At 45.3% G+C, this 18,454-nt stretch overlaps 1 protein-coding gene across 1 annotated transcript; it reads right to left on the bottom strand.

The window, feature by feature from the left end:
- Positions 1–15,156: 15,156 nt before the first annotated feature.
- On the bottom strand, positions 15,157–15,848 carry LOC109190333 (uncharacterized mitochondrial protein AtMg00810-like). Its single transcript, XM_019340802.1, has 2 exons — positions 15,509–15,848; positions 15,157–15,344 (listed from the first exon to the last, which is right to left on the bottom strand). Exons 1-2 carry the CDS (start codon positions 15,846–15,848, stop codon positions 15,157–15,159), a joined length of 528 nt encoding a protein of 175 aa, XP_019196347.1.
- Positions 15,849–18,454: the final 2,606 nt, after the last annotated feature.

Genomic DNA, 18,454 nt, shown 5'->3' on the forward strand with positions numbered 1-18,454 from the left:
TGATGATTATATGACGTTCTTGATTATTATATGGTGTTCTTGATGTTCTTAATGATTATATGAGGTTCTTGGTAGTTATATGATATTCCTATCGAATCTTGATTTTGGAAGATGAATTGTGTTCTTGTTAATTTAAAAATAATTAGAACCCTAGGTTATATCGTGGAATTCGTATGGTATTATTCTTGGTATATTGGGTGGGAATTCGCATGATTGGGTGTTGATTATGTTTAGAAAAGCATGATAGGTTATGTGCCATATGTTTCTTGATTTTGATCCGTTAATTGTCTACGTGTGTTATCAATTGCGTTTGAAAGTGTCTAATCATGGTTTCGGGTTCCACAAAGGTTCCCGGGGCGTTTTTGGTGAAAAAGAGTCAGTGGGGGTAGGTGGGGGTAGGGGACCCGCCACCTACCCGCGGCCTATTTGGGCAACGCCGGCAGCGGGCAGCCGGCGGGCGGGAAGCTGCCCGCCGGGCACCCGCTGCCCGGAACAGTGCCGCCGGCGGGTGACCCCTCACCCACCGGCTACCGCTGGTTTGTACCCCACCTTGGGATTTTGGCTTTCCCGTTTGATGTTTCCCCGACCTCCGTGGTGTCCCAACTGGCTCCGTCTATCGTGCCTATGTCTAGTTTGAAATTTCGGGTACCGTTCGTAGGTTGTATGAGTCTTATATATTGCATGCTAGTTGAATTGCTATCCCGTTGACCTAGGTGAAAGAAGTATGAACCCCTTAGGACTATTCTTAGTATGTGAAGGATCACGCATAGGTTTTGTTATACGTTTTCTCCCCCTTCCCAATGTGTTAATGTGGGTTGCATGTGCTTGCTATGTGTTGTGTGTGCATGTTACCCCGAATTGGTTGAGATCAATCGGGCTATACGGGCAGTCGGATGGGCTGAGAACCATACCGACTGTTAACCAGGCTGGTAAAGACCGATCAGGTATATAAATATTATATAGGACTGAGGTCCACTATACGGGCAGTTGAATGGGTTGAGAACCATCCCAACTGTTAACCAGGCTGGTAGAAACCGGTCAGGTATATAAATATTATATAGGACAGAGGTCCACTATACGGGCAGTTGAATGAGTTGAGAACCATCCCAACTGTTAACCAGGCGGTAAATACCGGTCAAGTATATAAATATTATATAGAGCTGCGGTTCATCGGTCGGTTGCGATCGACCCCTCCGTGCTGTGGGACGGGGCAGGGTGCTGAGGGGCCGTGTCAAAGCTATATGCGCTGACCCTCATGTATGGGCATGCGATTGGTCCTGTGGCGCCAACAAAGTGTGCTATGTGATGAAGTATGGATGAGTTGTTGTTATGAGTATCTTGGGGATGAGACTATGGGATTTATACCGGGGATCGTATATGTTGGGTTATGATTATTAATTGTGCTTTTCTTATCTGTCTTGCCTGTTGTAAACTGTATATGCTTGGTATAACTGCTGTCTGTGCTTAGCCCTACTTGTTGAGTCTATCCCTGTTTTAAAAGCTAGAGTTCGTAGGATATATCTTCATATTCAAAATGGTTTTCGTATATCTATATATATATATATATATATATATATATATATATATATATATATATATATATATATAGGGTTGAGTTCAAATGAGGACAACAATATATAGAGGACTGTGAGGACAAATAATGGGCACACAACAAATTAATACCAAGCACACAACTTAATACATAATGACACACAAGAATAAATGTAAACATCAGGTTTCGAACACAGGTTCTATAAATTAACAAATCTAGCACGCGACATACAAACTGTGGCACACGACTACATTCGGCCATGCACACGACATACCGGCTAATGGCACACACTACATCTGTCCTCACAGTCCTTTATAATATACTTGTCCTCATTTGAATACATATATATATATATATATATATATATATATATATATATATATATATATATATATATATATATATATATATATATATATATATATATATATATATATATATATATATATATATATATATATATATATATATATATATATATATATATATATATATATATATATATATATATATATATATATATATATATATATATATATATATATATGTATTGTATTTCAACGCGTTGGAGTGGGTTACCAGCATCTCTCGCTGAACAGATATATTTGGCTTTCAGGCACAGACGAGTAGATCACTGGAGCGCGCTAGAAGCTTGGGGCATAGCTTAGATAGTTTTCCCTTTCGGCCTACGTGCCATGATTTAGTATTGATACTGATTGAGGTTTTAGAATTTAGCCTGTGCACCCGAGTTCTCTAGCTCGGGTGTGGCATAGCACCCCGTACTCTTTGTATCGTATTTTGGGATTTAATGAGATTCTATCTTTATTATATAAGTTTTAAAAGTCTTGAAAATCTGGGGTGTTACAGTTGGTATCAGAGCCTAAGCTTGACCCTAGGATAAGACTCTTAAGACCGGACTTTAGGACATTAGGCTTGAACTCTAGGTACTTAGGAACATAGGATTCAGGAATCTTAGGACGCGCGGTGAGATTGTGAAACCTACACGTAATCTCCCCTCAACTTATCCCTCTCTAACTTAAAATAACTTCCCCCTACGCTTACCACACCAAGGTAAGGGTGCAGCACACTGACTCATCGATACAATAAATATTGACCCTGAAAACCAGCAGCATGGCGCCAACAAGAAGACAGTCAAGGATCCCACACTCCTCGAAGAATGAACCCGAACCTTCAACAAAGTCCTCGGGTTAGTGGAATAACCAGAGGAACGCCGCGTAGGCATAGCCTCATTCCACTTCAAGACACGAGGCTGATCTTTGATAAATCCACGAAGAACCCACTTATGGGCAACAACCAGGGGTTCAACTAGGAGTGCCTAGGGAACGGCTACGGGGACGATTCCACCCCGCACCTGTAAGGGCAACCATGTACGAGGAAAATCCTCCACCTAAAACAAGGGATGGCCACAATCAGGGAATACCACAAACGATCCCTCCAGCTGGCTCGTTTCGCGCCTGAATTAGATCCTACAGAGACAACCAAGATAAAGAAGTTTGTGACAGACCACAACTACGAAACCCAAAAGGCCCTAATTGTAAGCAAACCCCGCACACCCAACGAAGCCTACACCAGTAATGCCAACTTCTACCAAACGGGGAATTTAGGGACAAACCCGAAAGAAGGAGTAACGGAAGTGGGAAACCGCTCCCTCCAGCATGAGCGAACCATTCCGGAACTGGTTAAGAATGGGCGCAACTATCCCAGCCCGGAGACCGGGAACGCCAATTAAATACAAGAAAGAAAAGTAGTACATAAACAACGTCTTTTCTCAATCGTTAGCACGAATTGTCGAAAAGGACTCGATATGACAAGAAGAGGCAACAGACGCATGGAAAGTATCATACAACTAGAGCCTCCCGGCGATAAGGGTCTTAACTGGGAACAAGGACCTTGATGGTTTTAAGACACCGTAAGAAGTACATGTAACACACAAAATCACCAAAACACCATGCGACGTCAAAGGCAGTCAATCAATGCATTCCAAGGAAGAGAAATGCATCACCAAGCAGTTGGTCACCAAAGGACTGAACAAAGAACGAGCGACAAGCCGAACTCCAAGAAAAACCAAGAAGGCTTATCATTAATCAAGCAAGGCAAAGACAAAGTTGGCTTATAACCAACCACCCGGTGAAGGTGACGAGGTTGCCAATTGGAAACCGGACCCGACCTACTGAGCAAAAAGAACATGCGAGAGTCTTGACTCATCTGTAACTCGTACCTAAGGATCAATGAAACTATACGATGGGCCACCCTAGGTATTCAAGTCCCTTCTATTGTACACATGGACATGGGGCTTGTCGGGACTTGAATCTTTGCATTCTTGGGATTTTCCCCAAAGGAATTCACTCTTCCTAGTCACCTTCCCGCGGGTCCCCAACGGGACCTTGACGGGTCCCTAACAGGAGCTTGGCAGGCGGACGACCGCCCACCTCGCGCCTACTGGTACAATGTGCTGATTTCTTAACTCCTCACTTTATTGATTCATGGCGCACTTGTGTGCCTCGATTGATGAACGCGAGTCTTGGGTAAAGAACCATGGGCCGCCCAAACATGGTGTCATCGGTAAAAGACCTTGACACGCAAGACACCATCGGAAAAGCACAACCAATTGCATTACACGTGGAGTTGAAGTTGGACTCTACGATGCAACCGACTAGGGATGATTGGCATAAAGGATTGTGCAAACCAAGGAGGCGAGTTGGGAACTCGTGCTAAGGACTCACAAAGACCTTAAAAGTCAAAATGCTAAGAATGGACCGGGACTCCTTCAAACCATGGATATCGTTCAAGCAAATCAGAGGACTCCTTACAAGTTGTATGGAATTAAGAACTACGTAGTCCGGGGTGCTAGGTAAAAAAAAAAAAGGTAAAAAGCACATTTGTGCCAAGATCTCAAGGGTCATTAAGGACCCACCAGGAAATGAGGTGACTCGTAAAGTCACCAAGTCATTCCACAACGAGGTTAGGTAACCAACTGCGCTTCAAAAAGAAAAAGAACATGCAAGGACACCTCACCATTAAAAGTAACACAAAAAGGCACAACTAGTCGAACCTCGGGGAAGACATGAAGTCTTACTAAGAATTTCATTCACTAAAGAGGAGATGAAATTCAATAAGAAGGGAAAATCAACCCAAAGTTTACCGACTCCCAAGAAACTTTGGGAAGAATTTGGGAAGTGCGCCCTAAGAGATTGGTTTGGTTGACCAAACGTGGTCAAGACCTTGGACGCATTAAAGAAGTAAGTGTTAAATCATCACGGGAGATTCCCTCAAGATAGGGGAGAAGGATGAAACCTTAGCCTGGGAAACAAGGTCTAACAAGGATCTTAAAGTCAAGCAAGTGCCAACACCAAGGAAGAAGGATCATCAGTTCGTCAATACGTCGTGATCAAAGCATCAAACCAGAATAGTCACTTGAAGATCGAGAACCCTTAACCCATCCTAGCCGAATTCCCTTCCCTCCCTCGGAAAATCGGCCCCCCTCCTTATTTCAAAACCCTTTCTACCCTTCAACCACACTCTTGATCCCCTGTTTTAACGATTCCATACAAGGTGGCAACCTCACACCCTAAGTTGCAACCTTGAAAACTTTGATCCTAATTCCTAAATTCACTTTGTCCTCAGGTTTGAAACCCACTCTCTTAGACCTTTAAACCTAATCGTTCCCAAAGACCCAGCACACATAAACATACAATTATACAGTTTCCCCGTAGAATGCTTTCGCTATAGGACCACCGTACTACTTTGGACTCGTTACCCCCGCAATGATTTCCAAGCTTCAGGGACGAAGCTTCTCGTAAGGGGGGGAGAGTGTAACACCCCGTGTTACGGCCTTCAATCCCGGATTAATTATTTAATTAATCCCGTTAATAATAATTAAATATGATTTAATTCGGTTAAGTTTCCTTTAATTAATTAATAAGGTCCACCATGAACCGTGGACCCTTGCCTAAATTAGAGTCTTAAGCCTATTAAGAATAAAGAAAGTAAACCCTTTACTATTCAGATTCTAATTAGGAATCCTAGACCTAGTTATCTATTAGGAATAAAGGAAGTAGGCCTTTTACTATTCAGACTACGATTAGGATTCCCTTTAATTAATTAATATGGTCCACTATGGACCATGGACCCTTATCCCTAAAATAAGCCCTTAGTCCTATAAGGAATAGAATTAGTAAACCCATACCATTCAGACCCTAATTAGAAGTATTAAATATATAAATAGGGATATAGGAAGCACCTAGATCTTTCACCACCATAATCTCTCACCACACAAGAAGTTCCAAGAATCCCCTTAGGAGAAATCAAGAAAGAAGAAAGCTTAAAGAAAGACCCTTCATAGCCAAGGAATTAATTAAGGCTAAGAGGTAACCCATGTCTCAACAAAACCTATTTTCATAGCTATGATTCCCCTCTTAAGATTTCCCCATATTATTGTGTATTGATGATTTGTGATATTATTATTGATGATTGGTGGGATGATTCCATGGGTGATCTTGATGATGAGAGGTTCTTGATAATTATGGTGTTCTTCATGATTATATGACGTTCTTGATTATTATATGGTGTTCTTGATGTTCTTAATGATTATATGAGGTTCTTGGTAGTTATATGATATTCCTACCGAATCTTGATTTTGGAAGATGAATTGTGTTCTTGTTAATTTAAAAATAATTAGAACCCTAGGTTATATCGTGGAATTCGTATGGTATTATTCTTGGTATATTGGGTGGGAATTCGCATGATTGGGTGTTGATTATGTTTAGAAAAGCACGATAGGTTATGTGCCATATGTTTCTTGATTTTGATCCGTTAATTGTCTACGTGTGTTATCAATTGCGTTTGAAAGTGTCTAAGTATGGTTTCGGGTTCCACAAAGGTTCCCGGGGCGTTTTTGGTGAAAAAGAGTCAGTGGGGGGTAGGGGACCCGCCACCTACCTGCGGCCTATTTGGGCAACGCCGGCAGCGGGCAGCCGGCGGGCGGGCAACTGCCCGCTGGCCACCCGCTGCCCGGAACAGTGCCGCCGGCGGGTGACCCCTCACCCACCGGCTACCCGCTGGTTTGTACCCCACCTTGGGATTTTGGCTTCCCCGTTTGATGTTCCCCCGACCCCCGTGGTGTCCCAACGGACTCCGTCTATTGTGCCTATGTCTAGTTTGATATTTCGGGTACCGTTCGTAGGTTGTATGAGTCTTATATATTGCATGCTAGTTGAATTGGTATCCCGTTGACCTAGGTGAAAGAAGTATGAACCCCTTAGGACTATTCTTAGTATGTGAAGGATCACGCATAGGTTTTGTTATACATTTTCTCCCCCTTCCTAATGTGTTAATGTGGGTTGCATGTGCTTGCTATGTGTTATGTGTGCATGTTACCCCGAATTGGTTGAGATCAATCGGGCTATACGGGCAATCGGATGGGCTGAGAACCATACCGGCTGTTAACCAGGCTGGTAAAGACCGGTCAGGTATATAAATATTATATAGGACTGAGGTCCATATACGGGCAGTTGAATGGGTTGAGAACCATCCCAACTGTTAACCAGGCTGGTAGAGACCGGTCAGGAAGATAAATATTATATAGGACAGAGGTCCACTATACGGGCAGTTGAATGGGTTGAGAACCATCCCAACTGTTAACCAGGCTGGTAAACACCGGTCAGGTATATAAATATTATATAGAGCTGCGGTTCATCGGTCGGTTGCGATCGACCCCTCCGTGCTGTGAGACGGTGCAGGGTGCTGCGGGGCCGTGTCAGAGCTATATGCGCTGACCCTCATGTATGGGCATGCGATTGGTCCTGTGGCGCCAACAAAGTGTGCTATGTGATGAAGTATGGATGAGTTGTTGTTATGAGTATCTTGGGGATGAGACTATGGGATTTATACGGGGGATCTTATATGTTGGGTTATGATTATTAATTGTGCTTATCTTATCTGTCTTGCCTGTTGTAAACTGTATATGCTTGGTATAACTGCTGTCTGTGCTTAGCCCTATCTGTTGAGTCTATCCCTGTTTTAAAAGCTAGAGTTCGTAGGATATATATTCATGTTCAAAATGGTTTTCGTATATCTATATATATATATATATATATATATATATATATATATATATATATATATATATATGTGTGTGTGTGTGTGTGTGTATTTTATTTCAACGCGTTGGAGTGGGTTACCAGCATCTCTCGCTGAACAGATATATTTGGCTTTCAGGCACAGACGAGTAGATCACTGGAGCGCGCTAGAAGCTTGGGGCATAGCTTAGATAGTTTTCCCTTTCGGCCTGCGTGCCATGATTTAGTGTTGATACTGATTGAGGTTTTAGAATTTAGCCTGTGCACCCGAGTTCTCTAGCTCGGGTGTGGCATAGCACCCCGTACTCTTTGTATCATATTTTGGGATTTAATGAGATTCTATCTTTGTTATATAAGTTTTAAAAGTCTTGAAAATCTGGGGTGTTACAAGGGGACCTTCGATACCAACTCACCAATGGAAGGGACCTTCGAGACCAACTCAACAATGGAGGGGACCTTTGAGACCAACTCAACAATGGAGGGGCGAACCAAGTTATGAACCTCCAGGCGACCATTCAGCAAGCAGTGACGGCTACACTAAACCAGGTAACGGTGGGACTGCAAGGCCAAGTGGCCCCGCCGCGGCCTCAGGAAATAGAGGTAGAATCCCCGCAAAGGGTAGATGCCCGAGACGCAGCCTGTGCAGCGAGGGACACAGGGCGTCATACCAGGACAGGGGGACCAGGGGAGGGCGCCCAAAGAAGTGGACCGGCTAGACAGCAACCTGGACCCTCCCGCTCTGCCCTGGAACGGTTAGGACACCGGGCGCCCGCTCGGCAAAGGCCCGAGTCACTGGCAGAAGGGTCCTCCGCTAGAGGCCCTCGCTGGCACGAGGAAAGAGAAGCAGAGAGGTCACCCACAGAAAGGATGGGCGAGTCTCGTGGGCCGGCCCCGCGCCGGCACGGTGACGAGCGTCGACACTCGGATGAGCGACGCTTCGATGAACCGGCTCCGCGTCGGCACTCGGCGGAGCGACGCGTCGATGAGCCGGCTCCGCGTCGGCACTCAGCAGGCGAGCGACGTGATGATGAGCGGGTTCCAGACCGACACTTAGATGGACGAAACGTCGAGGAACCAGCTCCGCGTCGACACTCAGATGGACGACACGTCGGTGAACTAGCTCCACGACAACACATGGAGGAGCGGCAGCTGGCCCCGCGCCGGCACCCTGACGAGTCGGCCCTGGTCGAGAGGCTGCAGAGAAGGATCGAGGAGTTAGCAAGAAGGGTGGAGGCACGGGAGCAGTCGCCGGAACCCGAGGTATGGATGGCAGCACCGTTCTCCCCAAGCATCATGGACGTACCTCTGCCGAGGGACTTTAGGTTACCCGCCATCAAGGCGTACACGGGAGCCACTGACCCACGTGTCCACATGACGAGGTACAAGGCTGCTATGGTAATGATCGGGGCAGGGGACGCCATCATGTGCCGAGCGTTCTTGTCCACCCTGGATGGAGCGGCCCAGGACTGGTTCAACACCATCCCGGATGGATCGATCCAAAACTTTGGGGAGTTGTCCAAGAGCTTCCTGACATACTTCTCCGGTAGCATACAGCGTAAGAAACCCTTCTCTCACATCTGCGTAGTAAAGCAAGATAGAGGCGAGAGCTTCAAAGGCTTCCTGATCAAATGGAAAAAGGAAGTTAATAATGTCTACGACTTCGACTCCAAGGCGGCGATCCCGATATTTATCCATGCCTTAAGATCGAGATATTTTCATAAGCAGCTGAACGCCCACCACCCCCGCTCTTACGAAGATCCAACTGCTCTCACATCAACCGTTGGGGAGTTTCCTCCGGAACACTAACAGCTCTGCCAGGATGGCACGGTGGGCCATGCACCTCAGTCAGTTTCACATAGATTTCAAACTGAGGCCCGCCATCAAAGGCCAAGCTCTTGCAGACTTTATAGTGGAGTGCACAACTCGGGAAGTGACGGACCAGGTAGAAACTGAAGATGGAGGGTGGTGGACCTTGTACACAGATGGTTCTTCCAACAGCAAAGGTTGCGGTGGCGGTGTAGTGCTTCTCACTCCGGAGGGATTCCGCGCCTACTATGCTATCCGATTCCACTTCAAGTTATCTAACAATGAGGCGGAGTACGAGGCCCTCCTCAATGGGCTGCGATTGGCGGCAGGACTACGAGCCGAAAAGGTCCGAATTCGATGCGATTCCAAGCTGGTAGTCTGCCAGGTGTCCAGGGAGTATGAAGCCAACGAAGGAAGCATGCAGAAATACAGAGATGCGGTACTAAGAACCTTGCGCGAATTCGAAGGATATGAAATACACCAGGTACCAAGAGAGCAGAACGCCGACGTCGACATGCTCTCAAAACTAAGTACCGGAGTCCCCAGCCACATCAGGAAGATCGCTCGGCTAGAAGACCTTGAGACTTCAAGTATCGATGTTTCATGGGTCTTCCCTCTACAGACTAGGGAGCCATGTTGGATTGACCATATCAAGCGATACAAGGCAGATGGCGCCTTACCGCAAAACGAGGCAGACGCAAAGGTAACAAAGTTACGGGCACCCAGCTACGTTGTCTCGGGCGGTAAGCTATACAAACGCTCCTACAACGGCACGTTACTGAGGTGTCTATACCAGATGAAGCCAAGTTGGTGATGAAAGAAGTCCACGAGGGGGTATGCTCCTCGCACCAAGGGGCGTACACCATCGCACGACGCATCATGTTACAGGGGTATTTTTGGCCCAAAATGCTGAGGGACTGCGCCGAGTATACAAAGCGATGTCCCAAGTGCCAAGAATTCCAGGCACTACCAGGTCGACCTACGACAAATTACACCCCGGTAAGTACCGCGATTCCTTTTTCAAGGTGGGGAATTGACCTGGTAGGGGCCCTTCCCACGGGGACTGGAAGCAGGAAGTACATCATTGTGGCCATCGACTATTTCACAAAGTGGGTGGAAGCCGAGCCCCTGGCGAGCATCACTGCAGTGAGGTGCAAAAGGTTTGTCGAGAAAAACATCCTGTATCGTTTCGGTATCCCTCTCCAGGTAATCACAGACAATGGTCGTCAGTTCGAGGCACGAGAATTTTCAGAATTCCTAGCAGGATGGGGCATTAAGCATAGCCGAGTGGCGGTATCTTATCCTCAGGCAAATGGGCAAGTGGAGAATGCGAACAGAACCAACCATCCTCGACGGCCACAAGAAAAAGCTAGAAGTAGCCGGCGGAGCTTGGGTGGAAGAACTCGACGGCATCCTCTGGGCCTACCGCATGACACCAAGAAGGGCCACCGGAGAAACCCCGTTTGCACTCGCCTATGGATTCGAAGCTCGAGCCCCGGTGGAAGTGATCATACCTAGCAGAAAGGTGGAGGAGCTCGAGTCAGATCAAAATGAACTCCACCAAAGGGTGGATTTGAACTTCTTAGATGAAAAAAGAGAAGCGGCATTCTGCATAATGGAGAACTACAGTCGTCAGCTAAAGTCCTACCACGACACAAAAGTCCGACCCCGATATTTCCAAGTCGGCGACCTCGTGTTGCAAAGAAGGGAAGCTAGCCAACCCCTGGAAGGGGGAAAATTCGCAAAGAAATGGGAGGGGCCTTACGTCGTAGAAGAGGTCGTTCGCCCAGGAACATACAAGTTAAAAACGACCAGGGGAAGGATGATCGATCGAGTATAGAACTCGGAACATTTAATCAAGTATTTTCCTTAAATATCCTGTAGTAGTAATCATTGGAACTAGTACTTGGTAATCGCGGTCCGTCTGCTCCAAATGCTAAAGTTCTCTGAAATAATATCTTATTTTCATGGTCCGTCCATGTTATTTAGTAAAGCAAGTTCGTTATCATCACTTACGAAGCTTTCTGAGATAATATCCTCGTGGTCTGCCCATGTTGTTAAAAAAAAAAAAAAAACCGAATGGCCTCGGCACGCCTATGCCACGGTTTGTCCACTAATTGTGCCACTGCGTCTCGGAGTCGAGTAGTTTCGTTGAAAGCGAAACTAGCCAAAAACCCTAAGGCCAACCGGTCAATTGAGTCGTATATGAGGGATATGCAAGCCATTGCCGATGACCTGGCCCTTGCTCAAAGCCCTGTCGCTGAAGAAGACTTCGTAGTGCACGTATTCACGCAACTGGGCGATGAATACAACTCGATTGTGGCAACTCTGCGGGTATGTACAGATCCTGTTTCATTTGGTGAACTGCATGACATGCTCACCGACTACGAGAGGTTGTTGAAAGATAATGAAACAGCCTCCCAAATTCATATGCCGATTGCTAACGCTACTCAACGGCGTTATAATGGCTCGGCTGACGCACAAAACACTAATCGTCGAGGCCGAGGTGACTTCACGTCTTCAGGGGGCCGCTAGAATCAGTCACGATCTTTTGGGAACCGGCCAGCAAGATACTGCAATTACTGTGACTATCCTGGGCACGACACCAAATTTTGCAAGAAGCTAGCCAAATTTCTGAAAGAAAATAATGTGGCTGTACTCGAGCCGCAAGGTACCAGGCGTCAATCCCCTACGGTTCATTCTACTTCTACCACGACTCCGCCCACACCATTGTGGCTCATGGACACAGGGGCCTCGCATCACACAGTGAATGATGCCATGCCCCTACACTCACTGCCGGACTACATCGGGCCTGATGAGATAATGCTGGGTGATGGTAAGTCTCTCCGAATCTCACATACTGGGTCAGTTTCAATTCCATCAACTAGCCGGTCACTTTTGTTGTCTAATGTATTGTGCGTTCCTAGCCTCCAACAAAATCTTATTTCAGTTTCAAAGTTGTGTAAGACTAACTCTATCTCGGTTGAATTCTTTGACACGCATTTTGCTGTCAAAGATCGGCAATCGGGAACTTCTCTCGTACAGGGTTTGGTCGTGAGTGATGTCTACAGCTTCTCAGATCAACGGTTTCAAGTGAATATAACCACCAAGTCGTCTTTGTCACGTTGGTATCATCAGTTTGGTCACCCTAGTTCTAATATTCTGGCTTGTTTGCTTAGAAATAATAATGTATATTTTAAGCCTGACGAACTTGGTTAAAGTATCTATTAGGTCCTTGTACTATAGTGCTTTGTTCAATTTAGTCCTTCTAGCTTAATTTTGTTCAATTTAGTCCCTGTACTTTTAAAAGTGAAACAATTAAGGACAATAGCTGATGTAGCGCTGACATTATATATGTCACGTCATCATACTTACATGCCAACTCATATATTATTTTATAAATATTTAAAATTAATTTTTTTTACCACCAATATATTACATTAATATGTCCAAAATAAATACATAAATATAAGCTATTGTCCTTAAGTGTTTCACTTTTAAAAGTACAGGGACTAAATTGAACAAAACTAAGGTAAAAGGATCATATTCAACAAAACACTATAGTATAGGGACCTCATAAGTACTTTGACCGACGAACTTAAAATGTTTTCATGTACCTCTTGTCACATCAATAAAGGTCACAAAATTCCATTTTCCTTTAGTTCAATGTCTAGTACCCGTCCGTTACAATTAGCTTACACGGATGTGTGGAGCTCGTCAACGACTTCGGTTGACGGGTTTAAGTAATATGTCAATTTTGTCGACCACTACACTAGGTATGTATGGTTGTTTCCTCTCAAACTCAAATCAGATGTCTACAGTACATTTTGTCAGTTTAAACGTATGGTCGAGAATTTCTTTAATTATAAGATTGTCCCGGTCTATTATGAAAATGGAGGCAAATATGTCAAATTGACACCTCTATTTACTACTTTGGGAATCTCTCATTATATTACACCTCCTCACACTCCGGAACACAAAGGAATGGCTGAAGGTCGGCACAGGCACATAATCGAGAGCGGTATGGCGCTTTTATATTATGCGTCCATGCCCTCTTCATTTTGGACCTATGCCTTCCAAACAACGATCTATCTAATAAATCGTATGCCTACTCATGTCCTAAACTATTCCACACCATATGCAAAATTGTTTCAGAAACAACCCAACTATATAAAAATACGGCTATTTGGATGTTTGTGTTATCCCTGGCTAAAGCCTTGTTTTCCAGCAAAGTTGGGTCCTAAATTCCTACCGTGTGTCTTCCTGGGATATTCCTTGAGTCAATCTGGATATAAATGTTTAGAAGTCAGTAGTGGTCGAATATATGTCTCGCGTCATTATGAATGAATTTCCCTATTGTGACTTAATATCTTCTGGATTATCATCTGTGCCCTAGTATTTGAGTTCAGATGAACCTCTGCCTTCCCTTATATCTTGCGATGCAGGTATTGATTGTCTACAGCCACTAGACTCTCATTGTGCCGTCTCTCTTCCAACAACGGCTACAGCATCGGTATCAACTACGGCTTCCTCACTGATCACGACTCAACCAGCGCCGCTTGTGGAGGCTCCGGTAGCCGCGTCGACTGGTGGTGCGTCGCAGATTCACCCAGCGTTGCAGCCCACTGGTTCGGAGTCGTCTGTGCCCGCCATGCCCACTGGACGGTCCTCGAAGCCTGACTCACCGGCTGCAACTTCTCTGCCGGCTGAGGATCATTCGCAACAAGAGGGGCCGGTGGAGGTCGCAGCTGCTGAGGCGGTAGTGTCAGTTGCTGGTTCTGTGGGCTCTATGGCAACGTCCTCGGTTGATTAACAGGTGGGGGTTGTCCAGGTGCGGAGGTCCACTCAGCCGCGACGACCGAATCCCAGGTATTATGGAGATAAGTTTGTCAATCTCACGACTTCACATCCTGTTACTTCTTCTTTGGAACCACGCACTGTCAACCATGCATTGAAGGATGATTTATGGCAGGCTGCTATGACGGATGAGTTTACTGCGTTAGTGAGTGATTGTAGTATATTTTCAAACAAATAAACTCGGAATAACGAGTTATCGATCCACAGAGAAGTGGGTGTATCAAGCACTAGCTACTAATATATTCTTATGAAGCTAATCCTAACGAAAAACATGGATGATTGATTAAACAAAACTAATGTAAAAACAAGCTTCAGGTTTTGAAACCAATAGAGAGAAGATGAGATTCCTGGGATTCAAGTATTTAATCACCTAGTGCCGATGAGAGTAAAGGTTTCAATTCGGTTCAGCAAAGATAAGAGTTACAATACTATAGGAAGTTGAAAGTACAAATAACTCCTATCTAATAGGTTAGTCACAAAAGACTTAACCAACTAACTACAATAATGTAAATACAATAATAATAATAACACTATTATTCACACACCCCCTCAAGCTCAAGGGTGGTGTGAGACGACGTTGAGCTTGTTACAAAGAGTCATAAACCGGGGTGCTGATAGTGGTTTGGTGAAGATATCTGCGAGCTGATCCTTAGTTGACACAAAGTTGACCACGAAATCACCCGAAGCGAGCTTGTCCCTGACAAAGTGAAAGTCGATTTCCACCTGCTTGGTCCTCGCGTGATACACTAGATTTGCACAAAGATATTTTGCCCCTAAATTGTCACACCATAGGATCGTCGGATCTCCCGAGTGTAACCCAAGTTCACGAAGAAATGAGACAATTCATGTGACGTCTGCGGAGACATCAGCTAATGCCTTATATTCAACCTTAGTCGAAGAGCGGGCCACGGTGCGCTGTTTCCTGGATAGCCACGACATGAGGTTAGAGCCCAAAAAGACGGCATACCCGCTTGTGCTCTTACGGTCCACCAGGCACCCGGCCCAATCAGAATCTGAGAAGGCGTGAATCGCTGTAGAGGCGTCAGCAGACAGATATAAACCACAGTCGAGTGTGCCTTTGACGTACTATAGCACCCGCTTTAATAGCCCCCAATGATCGTCAGTCGGTGAGTGCATGAATTGACAGAGACGGTTAACGGCATATGATAGGTCAGGCCGTGTGCTAGTGAGGTACTGTAAGGCTCCAGCCAGACGTCTGTACTGCGTGGATTCTCATACAGTTGATCCGAGGGTGTGACGGCTTGTGTGACAACAGCTGGTGTAGCCAGAGGTTTGTAATCTGTCATCCCGGCCCGGTTTAGGAGGTCGTTCATATACCGGCGCTGAGATAGGATGAGCCCATCTTTGTCTCGGATCGTTTCAATGCCCAAAAAGAACCCCGGAGTGCCAAGGTCACAGATCTTGAATGTTGTGGATAGACGTTGCAGCAGTGTGTCAATCAAAGAGGCGTCATTCCCCATCATAATGATGTCGTCCACATAGACCAGCAGAAATACCCGTGACGAACCAGTCATGTAGTGAAATAATGAGACATCAGTCTTGGAGGGAAAGAAGCCGGTCGATACTAAGTAGTCATGGAGGCGCTTGAACTAAGCCCGAGGTACCTGTTTAAGGCCAAAGAAGGAGCGCTGCAAGTGGCACACATAGTCAGGATGAACCGGGTCTTCATACCCGGGGGGTTGTTTCATGTATACGGTCTCTGTCAAGTGCCCATTTAGGAAGGCATTGTAGACATCTAGCTGACGAAGAGTCCACCCTCTTGACACGGCTATAGAAAATAACATGCGAACCGTGGTCGGTTTGACAACAGGACTGAACGTGTCAAAAAAGTCCTCCCCATCTACCTGGTTGAAACCCTTGGCTACGAGGCGAGCTTTATAGCGCTCTACTGAACCATCTAAGGTGCGTTTAGTGCGGAAAACCCATTTGCACCCAATCACGTTCATACTCGGCGTAGCCGGGATGAGTTTCCAAGTGCCATTGTGGAGTAATGCATTAAACTCCTGGTCCATGGCATCACGCCATTGTGGATGACCAACCGCTTGGGAATAGCACGTGGGATCTGTGGTGGCCCTCAAGGCATGAAACGGCTCATTCGTGCCACGAGTCATGTGACGAAGGCGCATGACATGCCCCCTTTCTTGCGGTTGAACCCGAGTGCGGGCCCTGGTGGTTGTGACCGTAGTAGGCGCTTCTAGTGCCAAAGGTGGCGGGTCCTGTCCCAACGGAGTTGGATTCGGTGATTGTGGTATGATGCCATGGGTCGATGGCAAAGCAACACCGTGGGGAACTAAAGGCCCGACAGCCCACGGTGCTGGATTAGTAGCTAGTTGATCTTGAGCTTGTAAAGTAGAATCTGTAAATGGAAAGTAAGTTTCGTCAAATCGGACATGACGACAGATAAAGACTTTCCCAGATGTTAGGTCCATGCACCTATAGCCCCTAAAAGACGGGGGATAACCTAGGAACACATAGGGTGCCTGAGATAGTGTAATCACCAGCACCCGAACACCCTTAGAAACGTGTATGGAGGAGACACTTTGTGTAACTGAGTGTATGGACTCTCAAACTTTAAGGCTGATGAGGGAAGATTAATCCCCACACAACTTAACAAAATGACGTCGTTTTGGGAGGCGCGGGGCGCACAGTGCTATGTGCACCGTGGTGCAGGGTATAACGATTGCCAAAAGGCTCTTATATAAAAAGCCTTAATGGCTTTTTATTTTAGTTTTTTTAATTAATTAATTAATTTATTTATTTATTAGGGGGTTTTGGGAAAAGATTAATCTTAATCTTTCCCCAAAATGTATATGTGTTGTTTTTGTTTTTAACAGTTTCGAGCAAATTGCGGAGTTATTAAATAATATTTTTGGTGTTTTGGTTAAAAACAAAATGTTAAAATGGCAGATTTGTTAAAAGTTTGACGAATTTGTCAATAATCAAACATGGTCATTATCTAATAATTAACATGACAATTAACAAATTAATTGTACAGGTATTAAAGTTCGTTTGGAAAGTTAAAAAAAAAAAAAAAAAGGCAAAAGTGTCAAATCGCACCATGAACCAATTGCGATTCTTCATGCCGCACCCTAACCTTTCATATATGCTGTTTCGATGCACAAACCATCAAATTTTGTTCGTCTAGACTTTTTAGCAGGTTTCCAGGTTACCTTGATGACATGGCAACAATTATGTGTTGATGTGGACTTATTTTTAAGATTCAACACTCATTTCAAGGTCTATGTGCTGATGTAGACTGAAGGCTATCCAACTGATCTTCAACGCTGAGCTCCTCTGTAAATCGCCCCGAAGTTTCGCCACCTTCATTATGCATCCGGCCGACCAATCTCAAAACCCAGAGGTACCGCCCTAGCGTTACCAGAATGACAGAGACAACATTACATAGTACTGTTTTTATGTTACTTAAAGTTAATTGTTCTTCATGATTTTTAGAAACTATTCTACTATTATGAGAATAGAAAACTGAACCAAACAGCCGAGAAGTCCCATAAAATACACAGGTTTAGGCCATGGCACACATAAAAGAAATGCTAACCTCAAACTTCACAAACCCTTTAATTTAACCTGGGTTTATACTCGGCAGGGCAAACAAGAAGAGAGTCTACATAAAGGCTTCCTTTCGTGTGCGTGCAATCAATCTGAGTCGTGGAAATTTTCAATTTCATCTATCTTTTTCCAAGAATCCGACACGACAAAATCTCCGGCGTGGTGGTAAACCCATTTCTCGGGTTCACTCAGGTAACACTCCGTCGTCGTCTCTTGCTGGCCGTCCGACGTCGAAAGTTGAAACCTGTTACAAATTTTCATCCGCCTTGGGTTCTTTTCCGGCTGGAGGCAGCGATGCTTGTAGTGTCCCTAGCTTCGCATTGGACGTTGACGACGATTCTTTAAGTGAAAGAGCAGCGGCAGTGACCGACGACCTACTCTTCTTCCTGCGACTGGTTTTTCTCCTGTTGTGGACTTGTGGGCGATTGAGAAACGTAGTAAGAGGAAGAGATAATGGCGTTTACTAACCTTACACGACGTCGGAATCCAAAGCCGCGTAGGGGGGGGGGGGAGGGGGGTCTGATAACCCAGGTTAACCACCAAGGGAGTAGCG

This window comes from Ipomoea nil, unplaced genomic scaffold (assembly GCF_001879475.1).
Source record: "Ipomoea nil cultivar Tokyo-kokei standard unplaced genomic scaffold, Asagao_1.1 scaffold0202, whole genome shotgun sequence".
Lineage (NCBI taxonomy): Eukaryota > Viridiplantae > Streptophyta > Magnoliopsida > Solanales > Convolvulaceae > Ipomoea > Ipomoea nil.